Below are 20,691 nucleotides of genomic sequence, written 5' to 3' on the forward strand. Positions count from 1 at the left end.
ATATCTGTTTAAAATAAAATGAATAGTTGCATTCTAACTCGGTGAAATGTTTCTGATGAATTTTAACTTAGTAACATTTCTTTTCAATAGGATTGAAATTTGTTATTAATTATTATTTTTATTTATCTGTTGCAGAGGAACCAAAGTTGTTTGACCAGGATGAGGAAAATAGCCTCATGTCTCTTGCCACCTCGCAGGATGAATTGATGGGTGATTTGTCAGTTGAGCGCACAGCTCTGAAAATGCTACAGGATAAACTCTGTGAATGGCCTAAGGTGAGTAATCTGGAAATTATTAAAATGTAATGTTGCTGTGCCTCATTGTCCTTACATAGGAAAATTGGCTTGCACCTAAAAAGGCTTAGATTAAACAAATGAATGTGACTTTAAGTTCTCTCATTGTGACCGGTGTTCACTGCAGTGCTGTACTGCTGCACTCTGGCTTTGAATCCCATTAACCTCCGAAGCTTCAGCAGTGTGACTCACAATGTGCCACTTCATGCGCACCTCCACGGAGGAGTAATGAAACCACCCTGAACTCCTTTATCTTTTAATGTTTATTGTTAACAGGCTGAAATGTTACAACAGAAAACATACAAGTGCTCAAGCTCTGCCAGTACAGTTCCTTCTCTAACAATTAGCCCAATAAACACTGGGAGAGGCTCACACTGATGACGCAACATAACACACACAAAGAAAAGATTCTTAAAGCTGTTAAAGCAACCAACAGTAATAATTAAACTAAATAATTAAAAAAATAAGTTACAAAAAAAAATGAAAGAAAATCTACACAATGTGCTTAGATAGATGATAAAAAAGTGACATAAAACAACCATTATAACATAAGGGATTTACTATACAGCACCATACATACGGTCAGGTTTGATTACATGTACAGTCCTTCTTATGTCCTGATTGACTTGTGAACAGTCCATCAGAACCAAACATGGTCATAAATCGATGACTACATGTAATTATAATAAAAATAAATTTTATTTATATAGCACATTTCCCATGCTCATAAGGTGGCCTGCTATTATTAGTTCATTAGTTAGGGACAGCTGTGTTACTGTCTTCAAATAGCCAGCCGAGCAGTAGTTAATGAACATCAGTATCCATTCTGGAATAGTTATTTATTATTATTGCATTATTATTGCATTTACAGCTTTGTTTTTTATGTGATGTTTCTTCTCAAACAGACAAACATGGCAGCAAGCTACATTGGGGAGGACCGCATTTTTAATGTCAGTTCAGGATATTACATACCTGTGTGCAACTATAAGCCGACTTTGTATTTCTGGCAAATTACTCTCTCTTGTAATTATTTTTGACAGATTTCCATTTTGTCCTTTTCAACTAATATAAGTAATACCCGTTTGCTTGGTATAATATCCATGAATCTAAACCCTGTCACGCTGGATTTTTTTCAGTATTGTAAAGCTGGTTCAAGGTTGCCTTTAATATCAGGTCTTGAACAGGGATAAAACAAAATACTGGCTTAAATTGAAATGTTTATATAACATAAGGAATAATAATAATAATAATAATAATACTCGGCTGGATTAACTGTGCACAGTATCCTTGTATAGCTGCAAAAAATGTTTTATCTAACTGAATTCAAATGTATATAGGAATAACAAACTGAAACGACAATTTTAATGTTTTATGCATGCCTTTCTGTTTTTTTCCCCAAGAATTACAAGATGTTTGTAGTTTGCCATTTTCTGTTATTTTGTATCTTTTTTTTCCTTATGATTAGACATTAAGTTTAACTCTTTTGTGTTTTCTCAGGACCGAGTATTAATCAATCGACTAGATATGTTGTGCACAGCAGTACTGATTGGAAGCTGGGCAGACATCCGCAGATGCAATCTAGGTGCTTCTGTCCTGCAACATGACAGTGGGTCTCTGCTGCTTGCAGATGACCACCCTAGTCCTCTGTGTGACATATCACCTTCATCACCCCAATGCAATCGTCTTGTACGCAGGAACCACCAGGATGACCCAGAATTTACTGTTAGACTGAGACACGTGAGTCATTTTCTAAAATTCTTCTAATGTAAAATGTTATAATTAATGTAAATATGGGCATCATCTTTTTGATATAAATAAGATCAGAAACCTTTTTAAGCTTAAAGGAGCCCTGTCCCCTTTCCTAGGATGGCATTATCCCGTGAATGTTGTTGATTTTGGAAATTTACTGTGATTAGTTAACCTTTCAACATCCTTTGTGTGAAATAAGATGTACTTTTTTAGTTGTCATCTTTTAATTGCAGTAAATGTTAATGTTTGTGTAGCAATAGACTGCTGTACTTCTCTAGTTCTTGCTATTTGCAAATTTTAATTATGAAAAGTCTCTGCATACCATGACCTAGCACTTGGAAAAACAACGTCCGAAAATGTTGAAACCTTTTGGTATAGCTCAAGAAATGCTGTTACCTTGTTGTCATAATTTGATCTTTTTTAAGTAAATTGAAAAATGTATCTATTATTAAGTGTTTATTACAAGATTTTTTTTTAAGTTGGTTACTGTCTTGTGCCCTTTGTTCCTATAATACAGTCTGGCTTCCCATGACCTCTAATATCAAGACAATTTAATCTTATTCACATTCATCTGGGGCCAGAGGGTATAGTGGAAACAACTGACAGGAGGCAGCAGCCAACTCTGAACAAAGCACCTTGTCAGTTGCTGTTAGGCCACAGTGCAGTCCACTGCCAACTAGATTGATCATCTTCTTCTTTCGGCTGCTCCTGTTAAGGGGTTGCCTCAGCAGATCATCTTCTTACATATCTTTCTGTCCTCTGCATCTTGTTCTGTTACTCCCATCACCTGCATGTCCTCTCTCACCACATCCATAAACCTTCTCTTAGGCCTTCCTCTTTTCCTCTTCCCTGGCAGCTCTATCCTTAGCATCTTTCTCCCAATATATCCATCATCTCTCCTCTGCACATGTCCAAACCAACGCAATCTTGTCTCTCTGACTTTGTCTCCCAACCATCCATCTTGAGCTGATCCTCTAATGTACTCATTTCTAATCCTATCCATCCTCATCATACCCAATGCAAATCTTGGCATCTTTAATTATGCCACCTCCACTTCTGTTTCCTGCTTTCTGGTCAGTGCCACCGTCTCCAACCCATATAACATAGCTGGTCTCACTACCATCCTGTCGACCTTCCCTTTCACTCTTGCTGATACCCGTCTGTCACAAATCACTCCTTACACTCTTCTCTACCCATTCCACCCTGCCTGCACTCTCTTTTTCACCTCTCTTCCACAATCCCCATTACTCTGTACTGTTGATCCCAAGTATTTAAACTCATCCACCTTTGCCAACTCTACTCCCCTGCCTGCATCCTCACCTTTCTACTGACCTCCCTCTCATTTACACACATGTATTTTGTCTTGTTCCTACTGACCTTCATTCCTCTCCTCTCTAGAGCATATCTCCACCTCTCTAGGGTCTCCTCAACCTGCTCCCTACTATTGCTACAGATCACAATGTCATCAGCAAACATCATAGTCCACAGGGACTCCTGTCTAATCTCGTCTGTCAACCTGTCCATCACCATTGCAAAAAAGAAAGGGCTCAGAGCTGATCCCTGATATAATCCCACCTCCACCTTGAATGCATCCGTCACTCCTATCACAGACCTCACCACGGTCACACTTCCTTCATACATACTCTGTACAACTCTTACGTACTTCTCTGCCACTCCTGACTTCCTAATACAATACCACAGCTGCTCTCGAGGCACCCTGTCATATGCTTTCTCCAGGTCCACAAAGACACAATGCAACTCCTTCTGGCTTTCTCTAAACTTATCCATCAACATTCTCAGAGCAAACATTGCATCTGTGGTGCTCTATCTTGGCATAAAACCATACTGCTACTCACTAAACATCACCTCACTTCTTAACCTAGCTTACACTACTCTTTCCCATAACTTCATGCTGTGGCTCATCAATTGTATTCCCCTGTAGTTACTGCAGTCCTGCAAATATCGGCACCAGTACACTTCTTCTCCACTCCTCAGGCATCCTCTCACTTTGCAAAATTCCATTAAATGATCTGGTTAAAAACTCCACTGCCATCTCTCCTAAACACCTCCATGCTCCCACAGGTATGTCATCTGGACCAACGGCCTTTGAATTTTTCATCCTCTTTATAGCTGTCCTTACTTTCTCCTTGCTAATCCGTTGCACTTCCTGATTCACTATCTCCACATCACCCAACCTCTTCTCTCTCGTTCTCTTCATTCATCAGCCTCTCCAAGTACTCTTTCCATCTGCTCAACACACTCTCCTCGCTTGTGAGTACATTTCCATCTTTATCCTTTATCACCCTAACCTGTTGCACATTTTTCCCAACTGGGTCCCTCTGTCTAGCCAATTGGTAAAGGTCCTTTTTTCCCTCCTTAGTGTCCAACCTCTCATACAACTCATCATACACCTTTTCTTTAGCCTTCACCACCTCTCTCTTCACCTTGCGCCTTATCTCCTTGTATTCTTCTCTACTTTCTGCATCTCTACGACTATCCCACTTCTTTGCCATCCTCTACCTCTGTATACTCTCCTGTATTTCCTCATTCCACCACCAGGTTTCCTTTTCCTTCTTCCAGATATCACGCCAAGCACCCTTCTTGCTGTCACCCTTACTACATCTGCTGTAGTTTCCCAGCTGTCTGGTAACTCTTCACTGTTTCTCAGTGCCTGTCCCATCTCCTCCCTAAACTCAAGGTTGCAGTCTTCCTTTTTCAACTTCTACCATTTGATCCTTGACTCTGCCCTCACTATCTTCCTCTTCTTGATCTCCAACGTTATCCTACAGACCACCATCCTATGCTGCTTAACTACACTTTCTCCTGCCAGTCTTTGCAGTCTTCAATCTCCTTCAGATCAGCTCTACTGCATAGGATGTAGTCTACCTGTGTGCATCTTCCTCCACTCTTGTATGTAACCCTATGTTCCTCCCTCTTCTTAAAATACATATTCACCACAGCCATGTCCATCCTTTTGGCAAAATCCACTATCCTCTGACCTTCTTCATTACTCTCCTTGACACCATGCCTACCCATCACCTCCTCATCTCCTCTGTACCCTTCACTAACAGGTCCATTGAAATCTGCTGCAGTCACCACTTTCTGTCCCTTGGGTACACTATTCATAACTTCATCCAACTCACTCCAAAAATCTTCTTTCTCACCCATTGCACACCCAACTTGCGGTGCATATGTACCAACAACATTGATCATCACACCTCGAATTTCCAGCTTCATAATCACTACTCTGCCTGACACTCTTTTCACCTCCAAAACACTCTTGACATACTGTTCCTTCAGAGAAACTCCTACCCCATTTCTCCTCCAATCCACACCATGATAGAACAATTTGAATCTACCTCCTATCCACCTGGCCTTACTCCCCTTCCATTTAATTTCTTGCACACACAATATATCAACCTTCCTTCTCTCCATCATATCTGCTAACTCTCTTCCCTTACCAGTCATACTGCCAACATTCAAAGTTCCTACCCTCAGTTCCACTCTCTTTACTTTCCTCCTCTCCTCCTGCTTCCGGACACGTCTCCCCCCCTCTTCTTCGGCCAACTGTAGCCCAATTTCTGCCAGCACCCTGTTGGCTAACAGTACTGGTGGCGGTCGTTGTTAACCCGGGGCTCGACCGATCCGGTATGGAAATTTGTATTGTCCGCATATTGTTTTGGCAAAATTTTACACTGATTGATATTAAAAGTAAAATAAAACATTTAATTATAAAATTACATTGATAAGACACTACACATTATTAATTAATACCATTTTTGTTTTTTTTCTTTAGAAATGAAAAAAACTAAATCCCAGCCTTATAAACATCTGTCATTTTAGATCTATAGTTAGTAGCTTTATTTGGCAGCTTGATTCAAGAGTTTCTTTATTTTATTTTCTTAGTGTTGCTTTTTTTGTCATGCACATTGTTTTATAATACTATTTAATTAATCATATATTCCAGAAAAAGAGGTAATTGCTGTTGTTCACAGTATATAGATTATCAGTATAAATTATAATCATTGCTTCAGTGTAATATGTAATGTGGTTGTTTTTAGTGTACTTTTATTTCATCAGTCAAAGTGTAAACGCTTTGCTGTTCTGCATCTATAGGATGAGGGTCTCAAACTGACCTTTCAAAAGCAGTGTTTAATGCTGCCAAATGGGACCAGGAACGAACGAGGAGTTAAGAAGAGACGTTGCCACAATGTGGAAGTAAGTTGCACAGGCATGAAAAACATCACTTTGTTAAAGTTGTCTATTAACTTAACATAAGATTTTCACATTATTAATTTATCTCTATTTTTCTCTGTTCTTTTTAATTAAGGGAGATGATACTCCCCAGGCATCTCCATTTTCAAACCCAGAGTCCCGTGTCCCTGTCATTCATTCACTGACACGGTCTGTCCTGGTTGGCCTTGATGCTCCAAAGCGTTGTGAGCTCTCTGATTGGTTAAAGGAACACCCAGAGTATGAGGTCGAACCACAAGCCCTTGCTGTGAGTCTTGCCATACTTCATTTTAAATTTGAATTAAGATATTTAAGAAAAGGGAATTTTTAATTAAGCATGCTGCATCTTGTTTGATAGAGTAATATTATGCTGTTACAGAATCAGCATTTTCTTCTGAATGTTCAAAATTTATAGGGTCTACTTTAATCTTATTGAACTGTCTAACTCTATTATTGCATTGGAGATCAGATTACATATTAGTATCCATTCATTCAGGAATCCAGAAAATTCTGTATTTTGAAAGAATGGATGGGTACTTTTATATGTATATTTTTTCCTTTATTTGCTGTAATTCATGTGTGCTGTAGTTTCCCAAATGCTGTAATCTTTTAAGACTGGAAAATTATAAATCCACAGTGACAGAGACATCTATATGCCATTGTGGACAGACATACACTTTTAAGGGCTATGATGCCCTGCCATGTAGGACATGGACTGGAACTAATCTTATTGTAAGCACAAGAATGCCAGATAAATCAGCATCATAGGAGGACACTTGCAACATTTTCTCTGAACAGGCTTTGTGCAAGCAGCCTTAAGATACTTTGCATGTTTCACCCTTCAAATGGCACTTGGAACTCAGTAGTGCATATTCCATTGCTTAAAAAAGAAAATAAAAGTGTGTGTAGGCCAGAATTAACCATTATTGTCAAAACTGGCCTCCTCCTTGATACTAGATGCTTCTGTGAGTTAGTGGTTGTTGAGCATAAGACTAACCACAGAAATGCACTGCACAAATTTATTGGCAGGAGCAAAGAGGAGCAGGGATACAAAGGAAATTGAGTGTTTTGGTTGAAATGTTTTAGAGTTACAAGTAGCTTAGATCAGGTGAGGTTACTGTTATTTTTATTTTGCTTTTTTGTGTTCTTTTGTTTAATCTTCTCTCACTTGAGGTTTCTTTGAAACAAAATACACCCATTTTTACTTTATATTTGTGTTCTAAAGACAATTTTGCACAACTATGAGCTGTTATGTCATGTACAGCATTAATTTTTTACTTTACAAAAATTAGTTTTGTCGTTTTAGGAAAAGAATTTTTGGTGTATTCTAACAAGATGCCTGTTTCTCTATTTGCACCCAACATGCTTCATCCTAATTTAACACAGAAAACAAAGCAGTGGCAGATACACAAAAAGCTCACAACTCTTAAATTAGAGGGTTTTGTGCCTTAATTCTACCATAACAGTATTCTACCTATTTATCTGTTAACCACCATTGTGGTTCTAGAAATTCTAGTTATACTAGTGAAAGATGTTTTACCACTGAAACTTAATATTTCTTTTTCATTTTTTGTTTCATTTTGTTTGTGAAATTACATTATTTGACAAAATTGTATTGTATAGTGGGTCCGTGGCTCAGAAAACATGGCCGCGTGAATAAATAAATAAATAATTGGCCAGCTCGCTCTCCGTGGGGTGTATGTGCACACGCAGCTGTGGGGTTTAGTGGAGTAATTGAGGTGAGACACACATGCATGTGAGGGTGTAGTCTGTCTCAGTTGCTTCATCGGCTTTCTGAGGTACGGGATTGATACTTCACCCACGGAGGCATATATGAAAGAGCCAGCATTAGAAAAAAGAAGTGAAAAAAAAAGAAAGAATGTTAAAGGATGGAGAGAGAAGGCAGGAGCCACAGAGAGCGGGTGCAAGTGGATGAGACAGAGAGAAGGCAGACAGCTGGTAGGAAGTCCCTGGAGGCAGTGTGTGGTCCACATTCAGGGGCTGATGGTCACTCCAGCTGAGCGATGTGGAAGCTAGAGTGACATAAGTGTTGCTCGGAGCAACTCTCTGGATTGAGGCAGCACACGGCAGCAAGGTAATGGAAGGCACAGTGAGACATTAAGCGGGGGAGCCATGGACCACAGGGATGTGAACCTGGCAGGGCCCAGAGCCAAAGAGCAGCGCAGAATGTTGGCTCAACTACAGATTAGGTGGCTACTTGGCTGCAAGAACCCATTAGGATTAAGTTAAGGGGGGGTTCTTGTTTTAAGGGAGTGCAACAGTGCTTGTGTTTTTAAGAACAGCTTCCTACACTGTGCTTTAAACCTCGTTTTAAGGAATATTTCTTGAATTTATTTTATCCCGCTGTCACTTTGTTTATTGGATTTATTTATCACTGATTGCACTGCACTTTTGAACACAGTTTTGGTTTTGATGGTTTTATTAAAAACGTTTGCCACTTTTATGCACCAACCCCTTGCTTTCAATGTCCTCATCTGCTGGCTCATCCTTCAGGTACGTTATTAGAGGTTGCAGGATCAAGAGGCTTCCTGAAAGGATCTGGGAGTGTGGAGCCATCCTGCACCATCACATTTCTGATCATAAGTTTACATAACATGGCAAAATGTGTAAAATATTGGCCATTGTTTGGAAAATATAATCATGCAGAAAGCTATCCTTTTTATTAGGGAGTGTGCTTAGACAAAGCAATTTATTGTCACGTAATTATGTGTGCCCTTTTTAAATCATAATGATAATTGAAACACCTAAAGGGGCCTGATCAAAGTTTATATACCCTTGAATGTTGGGGCTGATGATATATATACAGGTTCAAAGTAATGGTAGTTAAACGAGAGTGTCCACACCTGTAACTTCTGTGATTGTAATCAGTGTCTGTGTAAAATTAGTCATTTTAAATGCAGAGGTTCACTGACTTTGCTGGATATCGAGCCATTGGGAATAAAAAGAACTGTCAAAAGACAAGTGAGAAAAGGTTGTTGAATTGTATAAATCCAGGTAGAGGATATAAAAACATACCCTGTGAGACCTGAAACTGCCTGTCAGTAGTATTCAAACTTGGATTTTAAAAAATAGTGGAAAGTTAGGGTTTCTGTTGTTACCAAGCCATGGTCAGGTAGACCACCAAGCAAGACTTCAGCCACAAATCTGCCAGGGTATGTAAACATATGGTCACAAATATGTGTGTGTGTGTATATGTATGTATGTATTTTTATATATATATATATATATATATATATATACTAGACATTAAGCCCGTTACAATAACGGGCGCTAGAACAGTAGTGCATAAACATTAGTAGGAACAGTCTATTTTAAATGGCAAGGGACCTTGTATGTGGCTGTAAAATGCATTACTGTATTGTGTGCCTTTAATTTTCTCTCTCAGTAATACTGGTTTGTATTTCCGTATGCCGCCTGTAATTTTGTCGGAAAGTAATACAGTGGAACCGAAGTAATTTCCCCCATAGGATTGTATGTAAATACAATTAATCCGTTCCAGATCATATGAACTGTATGTAAATATATATTTTTTAAGATTTTAAGCACAAATATAGTTAATTACACCATTGAATGCACAGCGTAATAGTAAACTAAATGCAAAAACATTGAATAACACTGAGAAAACCTTGAACAACAGAGAAAACGTAACACTGCAAGAGTTCACGCTATAGCCTTACGACCTGCTCGCTAAAAACACCTTTTTAATGAGTTTTAAGCACAGGAAAAAAATGAACATTTGAAAAATCCGTAATCTAAAAACAACCAAGAAAAGTAACATTGCAACAATGCACGCGTGCGCCTGTTTGTGTGTGCATGCGTGTCTGTCTTTGTAGCAGGCCTGCGTGTGTGTGCGTGAGTGTGTCTCTCTGTCGGGCGGGCGGGCGTGCGTGTGTGCGTGTCTGTTCTGTCTCTCGCGTGGGCCTGCCTGCCTGCGCGCGTGTGTGCGTGCATGCGTGCATGCGTGCGTGTCTGTCCGTCTCTCACGTGGGCCTGTCTGCGTGTCTGTCCGTGTCTCGCGTGGGCCTGCCTGCTTGCATGCATGTCTGTCCGTCTCTCGCGTGGGCCTGCCTGCCTGCCTGTGTGTGTGTGTGTGTGTGTGTGTGTGTGTGTGCGCGCGTGTGTGTCTGTCCGTCTCTCGCATGGGCCTGCCTGCGTGTGTGTGCGTGCGTGCGTGCGTGTCTGTCTGTCTCTTGGGCGGGCCTGCGTGTCTGTCTGTCACGCGCACGCACCTGTGTGTGTCTCTCTCTGCACACACAGGGAATGCACAGGAAGAGACTGAACATGTGCCGTGTGTCCCTGCTCATGCGCACTTCACCAGAAGACACACACACGCGGACACCGGACGCGCACAAGGGTTTTATTAAAGAGGATGATATACAGTATACAGGTATATACAGTATATACAGGGTGGGCCATTTATATGGATACACCTTAATAAAATGGGAATGGTTGGTGATATTAACTTCCTGTTTGTGGCACATTAGTATATGTGAGGGGGGAAACTTTTCAAGATGGGTGGTGACCATGGTGGCCATTTGGAAGTTGGCCATTTTGGATCCAACTTTTGTTTTTTCAATAGGAAGAGGGTCATGTGACACATCAAACTTATTGGGAATTTCACAAGAAAAACAATGGTGTGCTTGGTTTTAACGTAACTTTATTCTTTCATGAGTTATTTACAAGTTTCTGACCACTTATAAAATGTGTTCAATGTGCTGCCCATTGTGTTGGATTGTCAATGCAACCCTCTTCTCCCACTCTTCACACACTGATAGCAACACCGCAGCAGAAATGCTAGCACAGGCTTCCAGTATCCGTAGTTTCAGGTGCTGCACATCTCATTTCTTCACAGCATAGACAATTCAGATGACCACAAAGATAAAAGTCTAAGGGGGTCAGATCAGGAGACCTTGGGGGCCATTCAACTGGCCCACGATGACCAATCCACTTTCCAGGAAACTGTTCATCTAGGAATGCTTGGACCTGACACCCATAATGTGGTGGTGCACCATCTTGCTGGATGTGATCACAACTGAGCTGATGGTTCTTCTCTCTCTCTCTCCTTATCTCGCTCGCTCGCCCAGCGCGTCTCTCTCTCTCATCTCGCTCTCTCATCTCGCTCGCACAGCGCATCTCTCTTTTTCTCTCCTTATCTTGCTCGCTCGCCCAGCCCGTCTCTCTTTTTCTCTCCTTATCTCGCTCGCCCAGCGCATCTCTCTCTCTCTCTCTCTCTCTCTCTCTCCTTATCTATCTCACTCGCCCGCCCAGCGTGTCTTTCTCTCTCTCTCTCCCTCTCTCTGGCAATCGTCTCCTATTCTCTGTCTTGAGTCTGTGTGCCTTACTCATATAGTCAACATCTGTTTACTACAGCATTGTGACTGTGTGTGTGTGCGCTGTTAAGTGCGAGTCCCCATCTTGCTCCCCAAAACACGAAGCTGAGTCTCAGTACTTTAACACCAGCTTTATTCAGCTTGAAATAGCAACAGCGCTGTTATTTATTGTACCGGGATCTTTATAATGTTCCTTGTATGACCCATTGACGACAGGCGCTTATAGCATGTCTGCGATCTTTTTGGATGCGCTTATACAGCAAACTGCTACAGCGCTGGGAGACTGCGATTGCTTTGGGGCGCTCCTCCGCGTGTTGTCCCGTTGGGTGGAATCCCACATGAGTTTAGAAACTCACACCAGCCATGATTCTTTATAAAGGTAAAGTGCAGGTTAATTTTTATTATGTATTTTACTTTATATTTTGTATTAATCATTTTTATATGAATAGTTTTGGGTTGTGGAACGAATCATCTGAGTTTCCATTATTTCTTATAGGCAAATTCGCTTTGATATACGAGTGCTTTGGATTGCGAGCACGTTTCCAGAACGAATTATGCTCGCAAACCGAGGTTCCACTGTATATATATACATACATACACACACTCTATTAGTTTTTTGTTTAAGTTACATTGACAACTTAATGGGCAGCCTTTTCCCATACATAGTGACCAGAAACTTAGATTTGGGATCAGTTGTCTTGGGGTGTCAGATTGTGTTTAATGGTTAATTACTTTATGTTGAGTTAAGTTTTGAGGGTAAATAGGATATTGTTTTGCCCAAGACTGAAATTTTTCAATTATTGTTTAAGTAATTTTTTTGATGCTGAAGTATTTATGTATGAGAGCGATAAGTATGACAAATAAAATAAATGTACCCTTTAAATTTATACTCTTAAATTCTTTCTCCTATTTTGAGATGATTTTTCTGTGAGGTAAGACTTGGACTTTTAAAGATCCTGAATAGTACCACTGAGGCTTACAACATTGTGTGCATATGAAGTGTGGTGTATGTTCTTTAAATGTGTTTTCTTTTTACAAAATGTTAAAGCCTTGGAAGCAAGCAGGTTACCTATAAGATACTGTGAACTACATTCCTACATCTTTAAACTAGACAATACATACTTTTACTGACTAAATGTACAAATGTTTACAGGCCGAGTATTCCTTTTTAATATCGAAATATTTTTATATATGTAAATCATTTATAATCATTTTCTGTACGAGCTTTCTGTTTTGTTCACTGCAATGGACAGTTCAGACAAGGAGAGAGGAGTATTGCCTTTCTTCACCAGTTTTCAACTTTTTTATTAGATTTATTTATTTTTTTGTAGTTCTTGGCTGGTGCTCACAAGAAGAAACGACACAAACCTAAGAAGGTAGAAAAACTAGATCCAGATACACTTACAGGTCTAGAAAGAGTTCAGCTGGTTAATCTACGCAGTGGGAGGAAGGTAAATCCCTGCTTTTCTTATCTTTAGGTCAAATAGCATTTTATATTAAGTTACACAAATTGTTTATACTTGCTGTATATCATTTAAAGCACTAAAAGTACAGCATATGATGATAGTTGTGGAGCTCTCATATAGAGTCTTTTGCATAAATTATTGTTTTGTGTAGAATACATTTTTTCTCATTCTTTTCTCCCCAGCTTGGAGGTGCTTTTGCCCCATCTTTGAAAGGACTCAGGCAGTGCCTGGAAGAGAATCCTGATTATGTTGTCTCTCCTAGCTGGGCAGAGCTGGTCCAAAATTCTGTGAGTAAGGGCACGGGACTTTCATGTAAAAACAATATTGTTTATATATTATTATTATAGTGTGTGTGTGTGTGTGTGTATATATATGTATGTATGTATGTGTGTGTATATATATATATATATATATATATATATATATATATATATATATATATATTTATTTTATACACACACTATAATAATGATACTATATATAGTATTATTATATCTACTGTATTTATTGTTACAAGTTCTTTGGTAAATTTTCAAATTAATTGGTTTAGTTTTGAGGATTAAATATTTATCAAAACTGTTTAGACCATCAATCAAATCAAATTCTGTTCTATTTTTTCTGGTATGTGTTGAGACTCTTGATATGTTTGGTTTTATCCTTCGTTAAAAATTCAGAATTTCTGATTAGTTTCTTGTTTTAATAGATTTTTGTTTTCTTATGACTTTCTGGAATTAACACCCGTCATGTTCCTATCAACCAAATGTGTGACTTTGTTTTCTAATAATTTGTTTTTGTTTTAGGGCTACCTCCCAGAGTCTATGCATCACAGAATACTTTTTGAAGAAATCAAAACAGACAACAGACGTCCTAAACAGCTACAGCAGTCTCACAGCAACCATCGTAGCATGGTTAAGTTGGAACCAACATTTACCCCTGTGCTGCAGGAGCAGCCTCTGCTTTCCAGCAGTCACAATACAGCAACCTACCTTGGAAGCTGTTATACGGAACTGGACAGAAATCATCACCAGCATCACAGCATCCACTCAGATGATGCATCCTCAGTCTTCCCTGGACAGTTGTCTCCTGGTTATGATGTCAAAATGGAGACAGAGCTGGAAAGTGGGGGCATGGAGTTTGACTACAGTGACAATAGCCACTTGTCACTAGCTTATTCAGATAGGGACTTCTCATACTTGGGTGATCCCATGATGCCAAACAATTCAGATTCCAGTGAAGACGGTGATTGATGCTTTGTTTTGGGGTGGGGTGTATTATTTTTTCCCTTTTTTTTTTTTTTTAATTGGGGACCGATAAATTTAGGGAAGAAGTTTTACAGTCTAAACAATAAACTTTTTTCCTTCCAAATTTTTCTTTCTGTCTTCTCTCTCTGACACACTGGCTTGCTCTGTGCATTCCTTCGACTGTAAAACTTAAGGAAAAAAAAAATGACATTGACAGAGGTAAATCTTTCCCATCAACATTCAATGAAATTTACGTATCTTCTGGAAAAGAAGCTAACAAAGCATATTCCCCCTGGCATTACTGTACTGTATTTATTTTGAGGCTTAGAAGATGGGGATTGTGGCTGGAGCAACATGTGTTGATCATACTGTCTTGAAAAAGGGCAGGCTTCTCTTGAAACCTATTTAAATAATGCAATTACTAGGATTCAGAAGACAGTGTGAGGTAACTATGTTAAGCAACTTCTGTTGGGTTTTGATCATTGAAAGTACATGGCCAAGAAAAGATACTGTAAATAAAATAATCTGCATTAATTTTTTGTGTGGTCTTTGTGCCAGTACTGCTTTCTTGTTTGAATCTAATGATCCTTTGACTGTTATACTAACTTTTTAGGTGACCATGTGTTTTACTACTCATCAGTGGATTGGATCAAAAAAAGAGTAAACTCAATATTGTGATGTATTATTTTAGAACTGCAAACACTTGGTTGTACATGAAATGTAAGAGTCAAGTGGCATAATCATAAGATCGTTTTTATTTTGACGAGACAATCCCTAACACAGCCTATGAGTTCTCATTCACTAACCATTATAACAGAGTGTATTGTCAAGATCTGAAGGTTCCCAAGTGCTCTTTTAAACTACACCACCATGAACTTGCTCAATGTACTTTCAGTAATAGTAGCAGTGATAATAACACTAAGTAATAGTGTTTATGGTCCTATGTGTATTTTAATAATATATTGTGAATTGTGTTTCAGATTATGCCTCCGTGTTCTTGTTGAAGAACTGATTTCAAAGTAATTTCAATTACTCTGTTCCTGATAGATTTTTTTTTTTACTGAACCCAACAGGAAAATGCAGCATCACAGCAGCTGAAACACCAAAACTACACCGAAAACACACAAGGTAAAACAGTAACAGGAAAAAGTATGCCCATAATTTCATTAAAATGGAAGGAAATACAGTCTAGTCAGAGGATATGTTTGAACATTAATTTACAGCTGGTAAAGAAACGACCCAAGGCCGGAAATATCTCTATATATAGCAGTAGTTTGATAAGTTTAATCTCTATTATTGTGACCTCGACTATACACTGTATTGTAGGCGTTGACTCAGCAGTGCATAATATAGCTTAACGTCTTGTAGAGCTGTTTGTAATTTAGAATCATTCTGACAATTTTACTGTATGCTTTTTCCATTGGACCTGATAAACTCACTCATGAATATTTTCTAAAGGCTTGGTACTTTGTTTTTGCATGCAAGTTACGTTTGCCTAAAGTTCGATTTTATCCGGGTAGGTCTTTGATGTTTAAGAGAGATGTGCACAATGTGCAATTTTATATAAGATTATGGCTCGTCTAACATAAATTAAGGAGGAGTGATTTCTTTAGTGGCTTGCTGCCTTGTAGAGTACTGTGCTAGTGAAAAGCTAGTTATGTGGTGCTGATTTACATGGAAAGTACTATACAGTCAGACTAAGCACAACTTAACATTGATAAATTAATTTAAGTGTGGTTTTGCTTTTAAAACAAGTCAGCGTTTTATGTAAACCTAAAGCAATTGTTTAATTCACTGATGTATCCATTTTTCATGTGGTCCTCTGGTAAATTTTCCCAAGCTTCACGCTGGCTGGATGGATGTCTGTCTGTCTGTCTGTCTTCTCTTGTCACACACCCTTGAGCATTCCGTCTAGTACTGTTAAGTGTCCCACTTGGTCATTTCCACTCCATGTTGGTCCTAATTGTGTTTGTGGCCCTGTTTTGCTGAAAGGATTTTCTGCTTATTTTCCTCAGCATATTTTTATTTAATTGCAACTTACCCTAAAAGACCATTTATTTTAAGACTTCTTTACACAGTCAAAGCATGTGCTTTGGTGACAGATGCTGAGAAAGTCCTTCAGTGGATTTTTGTTTTGGCCCTTACAGTAAGTCCTGTTCATCAGTTTTTAGACTGACAGCTTTTTTATGTTTAGCTTCACCGGCTTCTTTAAATTTATTTATGACAAATTGAGCACAACATCCAAAAAAATCCAGGTTGGGGTGTCATTAGTGGCTTTAGCCCTTTTGATACAAAATTCAGATTTAGTGACAGTTGTAGTTCGTTACCTTGTTTGTGATTACCACCTAATAGTTAATTCTCAATTGATTCAAATCAGTTGTGTGGTTGGTGAAATTCAGCAAATACATGGAATGGCTAGATGTCCTCAAAGAGAGATTTGAAAACTGAAGTACACAAGATGTCAAGAAGTTTTTTTGAAAGAAGAACAAAAAATTATTTTCTAATGTATTAAATTGTATTGTGTTTATTCTAATGTTTGCAGAAAATATTTAGTAGATACAGAAGAGTCTTGAGCCATCGTTAAAAATGAAATTCAAGCATAGATGCCCTTTTTTACACCAGTTGGTTGAGCCACACTTGCTTTGTTTAATGCATCATGACAGACTTAAGCAATTTAATAGAGCAGCATCTTTTCATTTAGGTGCAATTACATAATACATTTAAATGTGTTTTAAATTTACACCAATCTGCATACAGATAAATGTAATATTCTAATAACACCCCTTATATCATTAAGTATTATGTAAAGTCACAAATTAATTAAATATATTAAAATCCTAAGTAAATATCTGGTTAAAAGAAACAAGTCTTCTTATTTGTAAACTGTTATCAGAGAACAAAATCTACAGTTAAATGTTTATACTGTATATGATCTCATTTTCTAATTTAAATGTCAGGATGTCCTTGTTTAACAGGCAGGTATTTTTTTTTCTTTTCTCTTGTGAGTGTCTTGTGTTTTCACAAGTAAATAAACAAGCATTTCCTGCCCAGGCAACCAGCCCAGACAATCTCATGAGACTTGTGCCCAGTACAGTAATTGTGAATGTAGCGTCCTCTTACCAATGTTGTTTTAAGGCCTTGAAGCACGAGAAGATAGTGATGTGATTCTGAATTCGCTCCTGGGTCTGCAGGGTTGCTCCCCAGCCAAGGCACTACAGGAGGGTTAATGGACACTTGAGGCGAAATGTATGTTACAGTTAACAAAATGTGAATTTGAAAGTGATAAAATATGACAAGCTTTTTCCATATTTGAATTTTTTTTAATTTAAATGTATTATGGTTTCTTTCAAGGTTAAGAAAATACATCGTAATTTGTTTTTTAATTAACTAAAATGAAGCTCTCTATTTGATTATTCTTGTTTGTCTTGGCACTGGAGAGTGGTGCCGGATTGCTTGTTTTTTGCATGTGCAGGTAAGACTGTCGCTCTACTCCAAGTTTTGTTACATAACAGCTATGGCATACATGTCAGTAAATGATGTTTGAACCAATTCTTGTGTTAATACCCTTAGTGATGGCAAAGTGCTGTCTATGTTGGTGCCTGATTCTCAGGTTTTAAAGGAATGGACTTTCAAATTGTGCCGACTAAAAGAACATTTATATTACAAAAAAGTCTGGACGCTATGTAAAATGCAAACCAGAGCAAATACAGCATATCAAAAGCTGAAACTGAGGAATGTCAATTGTTTTTTGAAAAAATATATACTTATTTTTAATTTGATGCCAGTGACATGTTTTAAAAAGGTTGGGAGAGATGCATGTTTACCACTGTTGCTTCATCTGTTCTTTTAACAACACCCTGAAAACATTGGGGAACCAAGGAGACCAATTACAGTTGTTCTCAAAGTGAAATGTCCCATTGTTGCCTGATGTAGAATTTCAACTGCTCATCAGTTCAGAGTGTCCTTTGTCATGTTTTTTGCTTCATATTGTGCCAGACGTTTTCAGTTGATGACAGGTATGGACTGCTGACAGGCCAGTTTAGCACCCAGACTCTCTTACTACAGAGGCATGCAGTTGTATTATGTGCAGAATGTTGTTTGGCATTGTCTTGATGAAATAAGCAAGGTCTTCACCTGAAAAAGACATGTTCTGGATGGTAGCACCACACTAAACCTTTATATATCGTTCAGCATTAATAGTGCCTTCCCAGATGTGCGAGCTACCCATGCCAGGTACACTAATGTACCCCTATAACATCACTGATGCTAGCTTTTGAATTATAAACTGATAAGTTTGATGGCCCGTCTCCTTTTAAGCCCAGAGGATGTGGTATCCACAATTTCCAAACAGAATTTCAAATATTGATTCATCAGACCACAGGACAATTTTCCACTTCACCTCAGTCCATCTTAAATAAGCTTGGACGCAGAGACGGAGGTGGTATGTCTGGATCCTGTTTATGTATAGTTTCTTCTTTGCATGAGAGAGTTTTAATTTGCATTTTTGGATGCTGCAACAAACTGTTCTCACAAACAATAGTTTTTGGAAGTCTTTCTGATCCTATGCAGTGATTTCCACAACAGACACGTGTCCATTTTTAAGGCAGTGCTGCTTGAGGGCCTGAAGATCAAGGCCATCCAATATTGGTTTTCAGCCTTGTATGTATGTATGTTCATATGTATGCAGATTTCATGTATGCAAAAAGCCTTAAATGAAAGTCTGCAATGTGCACTTTAATCATGTCTTAACTGTTTGATTTGTAATTTTTTACTGTGGAGCGAGGGGATGTAAATCGACTAAAAAATGTCTCTGTCCCAAACATTATGGAGGGCACAGTATTTTGTGCCATATGCAGGTTCTGAATTTAAACACTTTGTTTTTTATCTGCTTTGAGATTTTTGGGTTAGAATTAACCCACTCTACCTCTAGTGGGTAATAATCCCTTTCAGTACCCTCAAAGCCTTTTCTCCATCCAGTGATGAAAAATGCCTGTGAATTTTGATATTTTAGAAGTACAACGTCTGTGCTGAAAAGCAAGCAGGCATCTGCATGAAAGTCAAGGAGTTGAAACCCCCCAGCCCGCTATACATTCGCGCTGATTATTCCAGATAGGGATGTTCTGAGGTGAGCGCTGGACTGCATGCAGGACTGAGTTATGGATAAACAGGCTTTGACACTGAATCTGGATAGTCACCCTGCACCATGGCGGCCCCTTATGTCTGACATGAAACCAAAATGCTAGCATAGGTTTGGTCTCACTGTCTCAATCTCTCGTTTTCTCTCTCTGTGTTAAGAGGTCCCTGGTGAAGCGTGTTTTTAACAAATCTGGAGTCCCGAAGCGTGCAGGCTCTGACTGGATTTGGGTACATATGTAAACATGCGTGTGCAGTTCCGGGTTTGGGACGCTGAGCTTCTTGCACATTCACATACAAATGTGAGCAGGTCAGGTGCTTTTCTCGCACTTTGGAGCTGGATGGGGGAGGACAGCACTGGCACCCCTGTGGGGCTATAAAGGGAGCCTGCACAGCAGAGGACAGGAGAAGAAAAAAAGAAATGGGAATGAATGGAGGTGAAGGAAAGAAAAATTAAAAGGCAGGATTGAGGAGGATCCCATGCAAGTGGTATGGAAGCAAGCGGTTAGGAAGACTGCCCCACTAGCAGTATGGGGCAGGGGTCGCTCCTGTTGAGCAATCATGGAGTAAGGGCGACCCATTAAAGCCGTGTGGTGGCAGCAGCGACAGACAGGAGGACAGAGCAAGGCTCAGCAAGCCCAGGGACTGGCATTGGGGACCCAAGCTGAGTTATGCTTGACTGCTGTAGACCTGTTGGTGGACGTCTTCTCTGGCTGTAGAGATCCTGTCTCGGGTAAGCAGAGAAGCCATTGGTGGTTTTTCTTTTTTTCTTTCAGAAAGGAGGCACTGAGGCTTCGGATTGTTTTTAAGGGACCAATTCTGCCTGGGATTATTTATTGTCGTGTTTGGGACATTGTAACCTCCGCAATTAATTTTTTTTCTCCTGGTTTTATAAATGGATCATTTATTGTCAGAGCACTTTTGGACATTGTTTTTATATAAATAAAAGCAGTGTACACCAACCCTTTGCTGACTATGTGTGTGTGTCCTCACTTGCCCAGCTCATCCTCTGGTACATTTTCAGTGGTTCTGGGTTCAAATGGTTCCCAGAAGCAGCCTTGGAGTGTAGAGTTAACCCGGAGTTTCAATTTTTCCATCATCTGGAGACCATGCTGAAGATGACAGACTGCTGAATCTAAGATGCTCCATACATCATCCTCCTTTGACACTGCTGCCACTTTTTAGTAAGTTTTCTAAGACTTTATTACACAAAGTTTTGCTATTT

At 39.1% G+C, this 20,691-nt stretch overlaps 1 protein-coding gene across 1 annotated transcript in view; it reads left to right on the top strand.

The window, feature by feature from the left end:
- Positions 1–14,867, top strand: part of chd8 (chromodomain helicase DNA binding protein 8) — a 153,772-nt gene extending 138,905 nt beyond the window's left edge. The window contains exons 34-40 of the mRNA XM_039746109.1: positions 136–275; positions 1,791–2,030; positions 6,159–6,260; positions 6,373–6,543; positions 12,958–13,077; positions 13,275–13,379; positions 13,893–14,867. Of these exons, the coding sequence (XP_039602043.1) occupies positions 136–275; positions 1,791–2,030; positions 6,159–6,260; positions 6,373–6,543; positions 12,958–13,077; positions 13,275–13,379; positions 13,893–14,339 (1,325 nt within the window). The 3' untranslated portion in view covers positions 14,340–14,867. The remainder of the gene's footprint in view (positions 1–135; positions 276–1,790; positions 2,031–6,158; positions 6,261–6,372; positions 6,544–12,957; positions 13,078–13,274; positions 13,380–13,892) is intronic.
- The last annotated feature ends 5,824 nt before the right edge of the window (positions 14,868–20,691 follow it).

This window comes from Polypterus senegalus, chromosome 1 (genome assembly GCF_016835505.1).
Source record: "Polypterus senegalus isolate Bchr_013 chromosome 1, ASM1683550v1, whole genome shotgun sequence".
Classification (NCBI taxonomy): Eukaryota; Metazoa; Chordata; class Cladistia; order Polypteriformes; family Polypteridae; genus Polypterus; species Polypterus senegalus.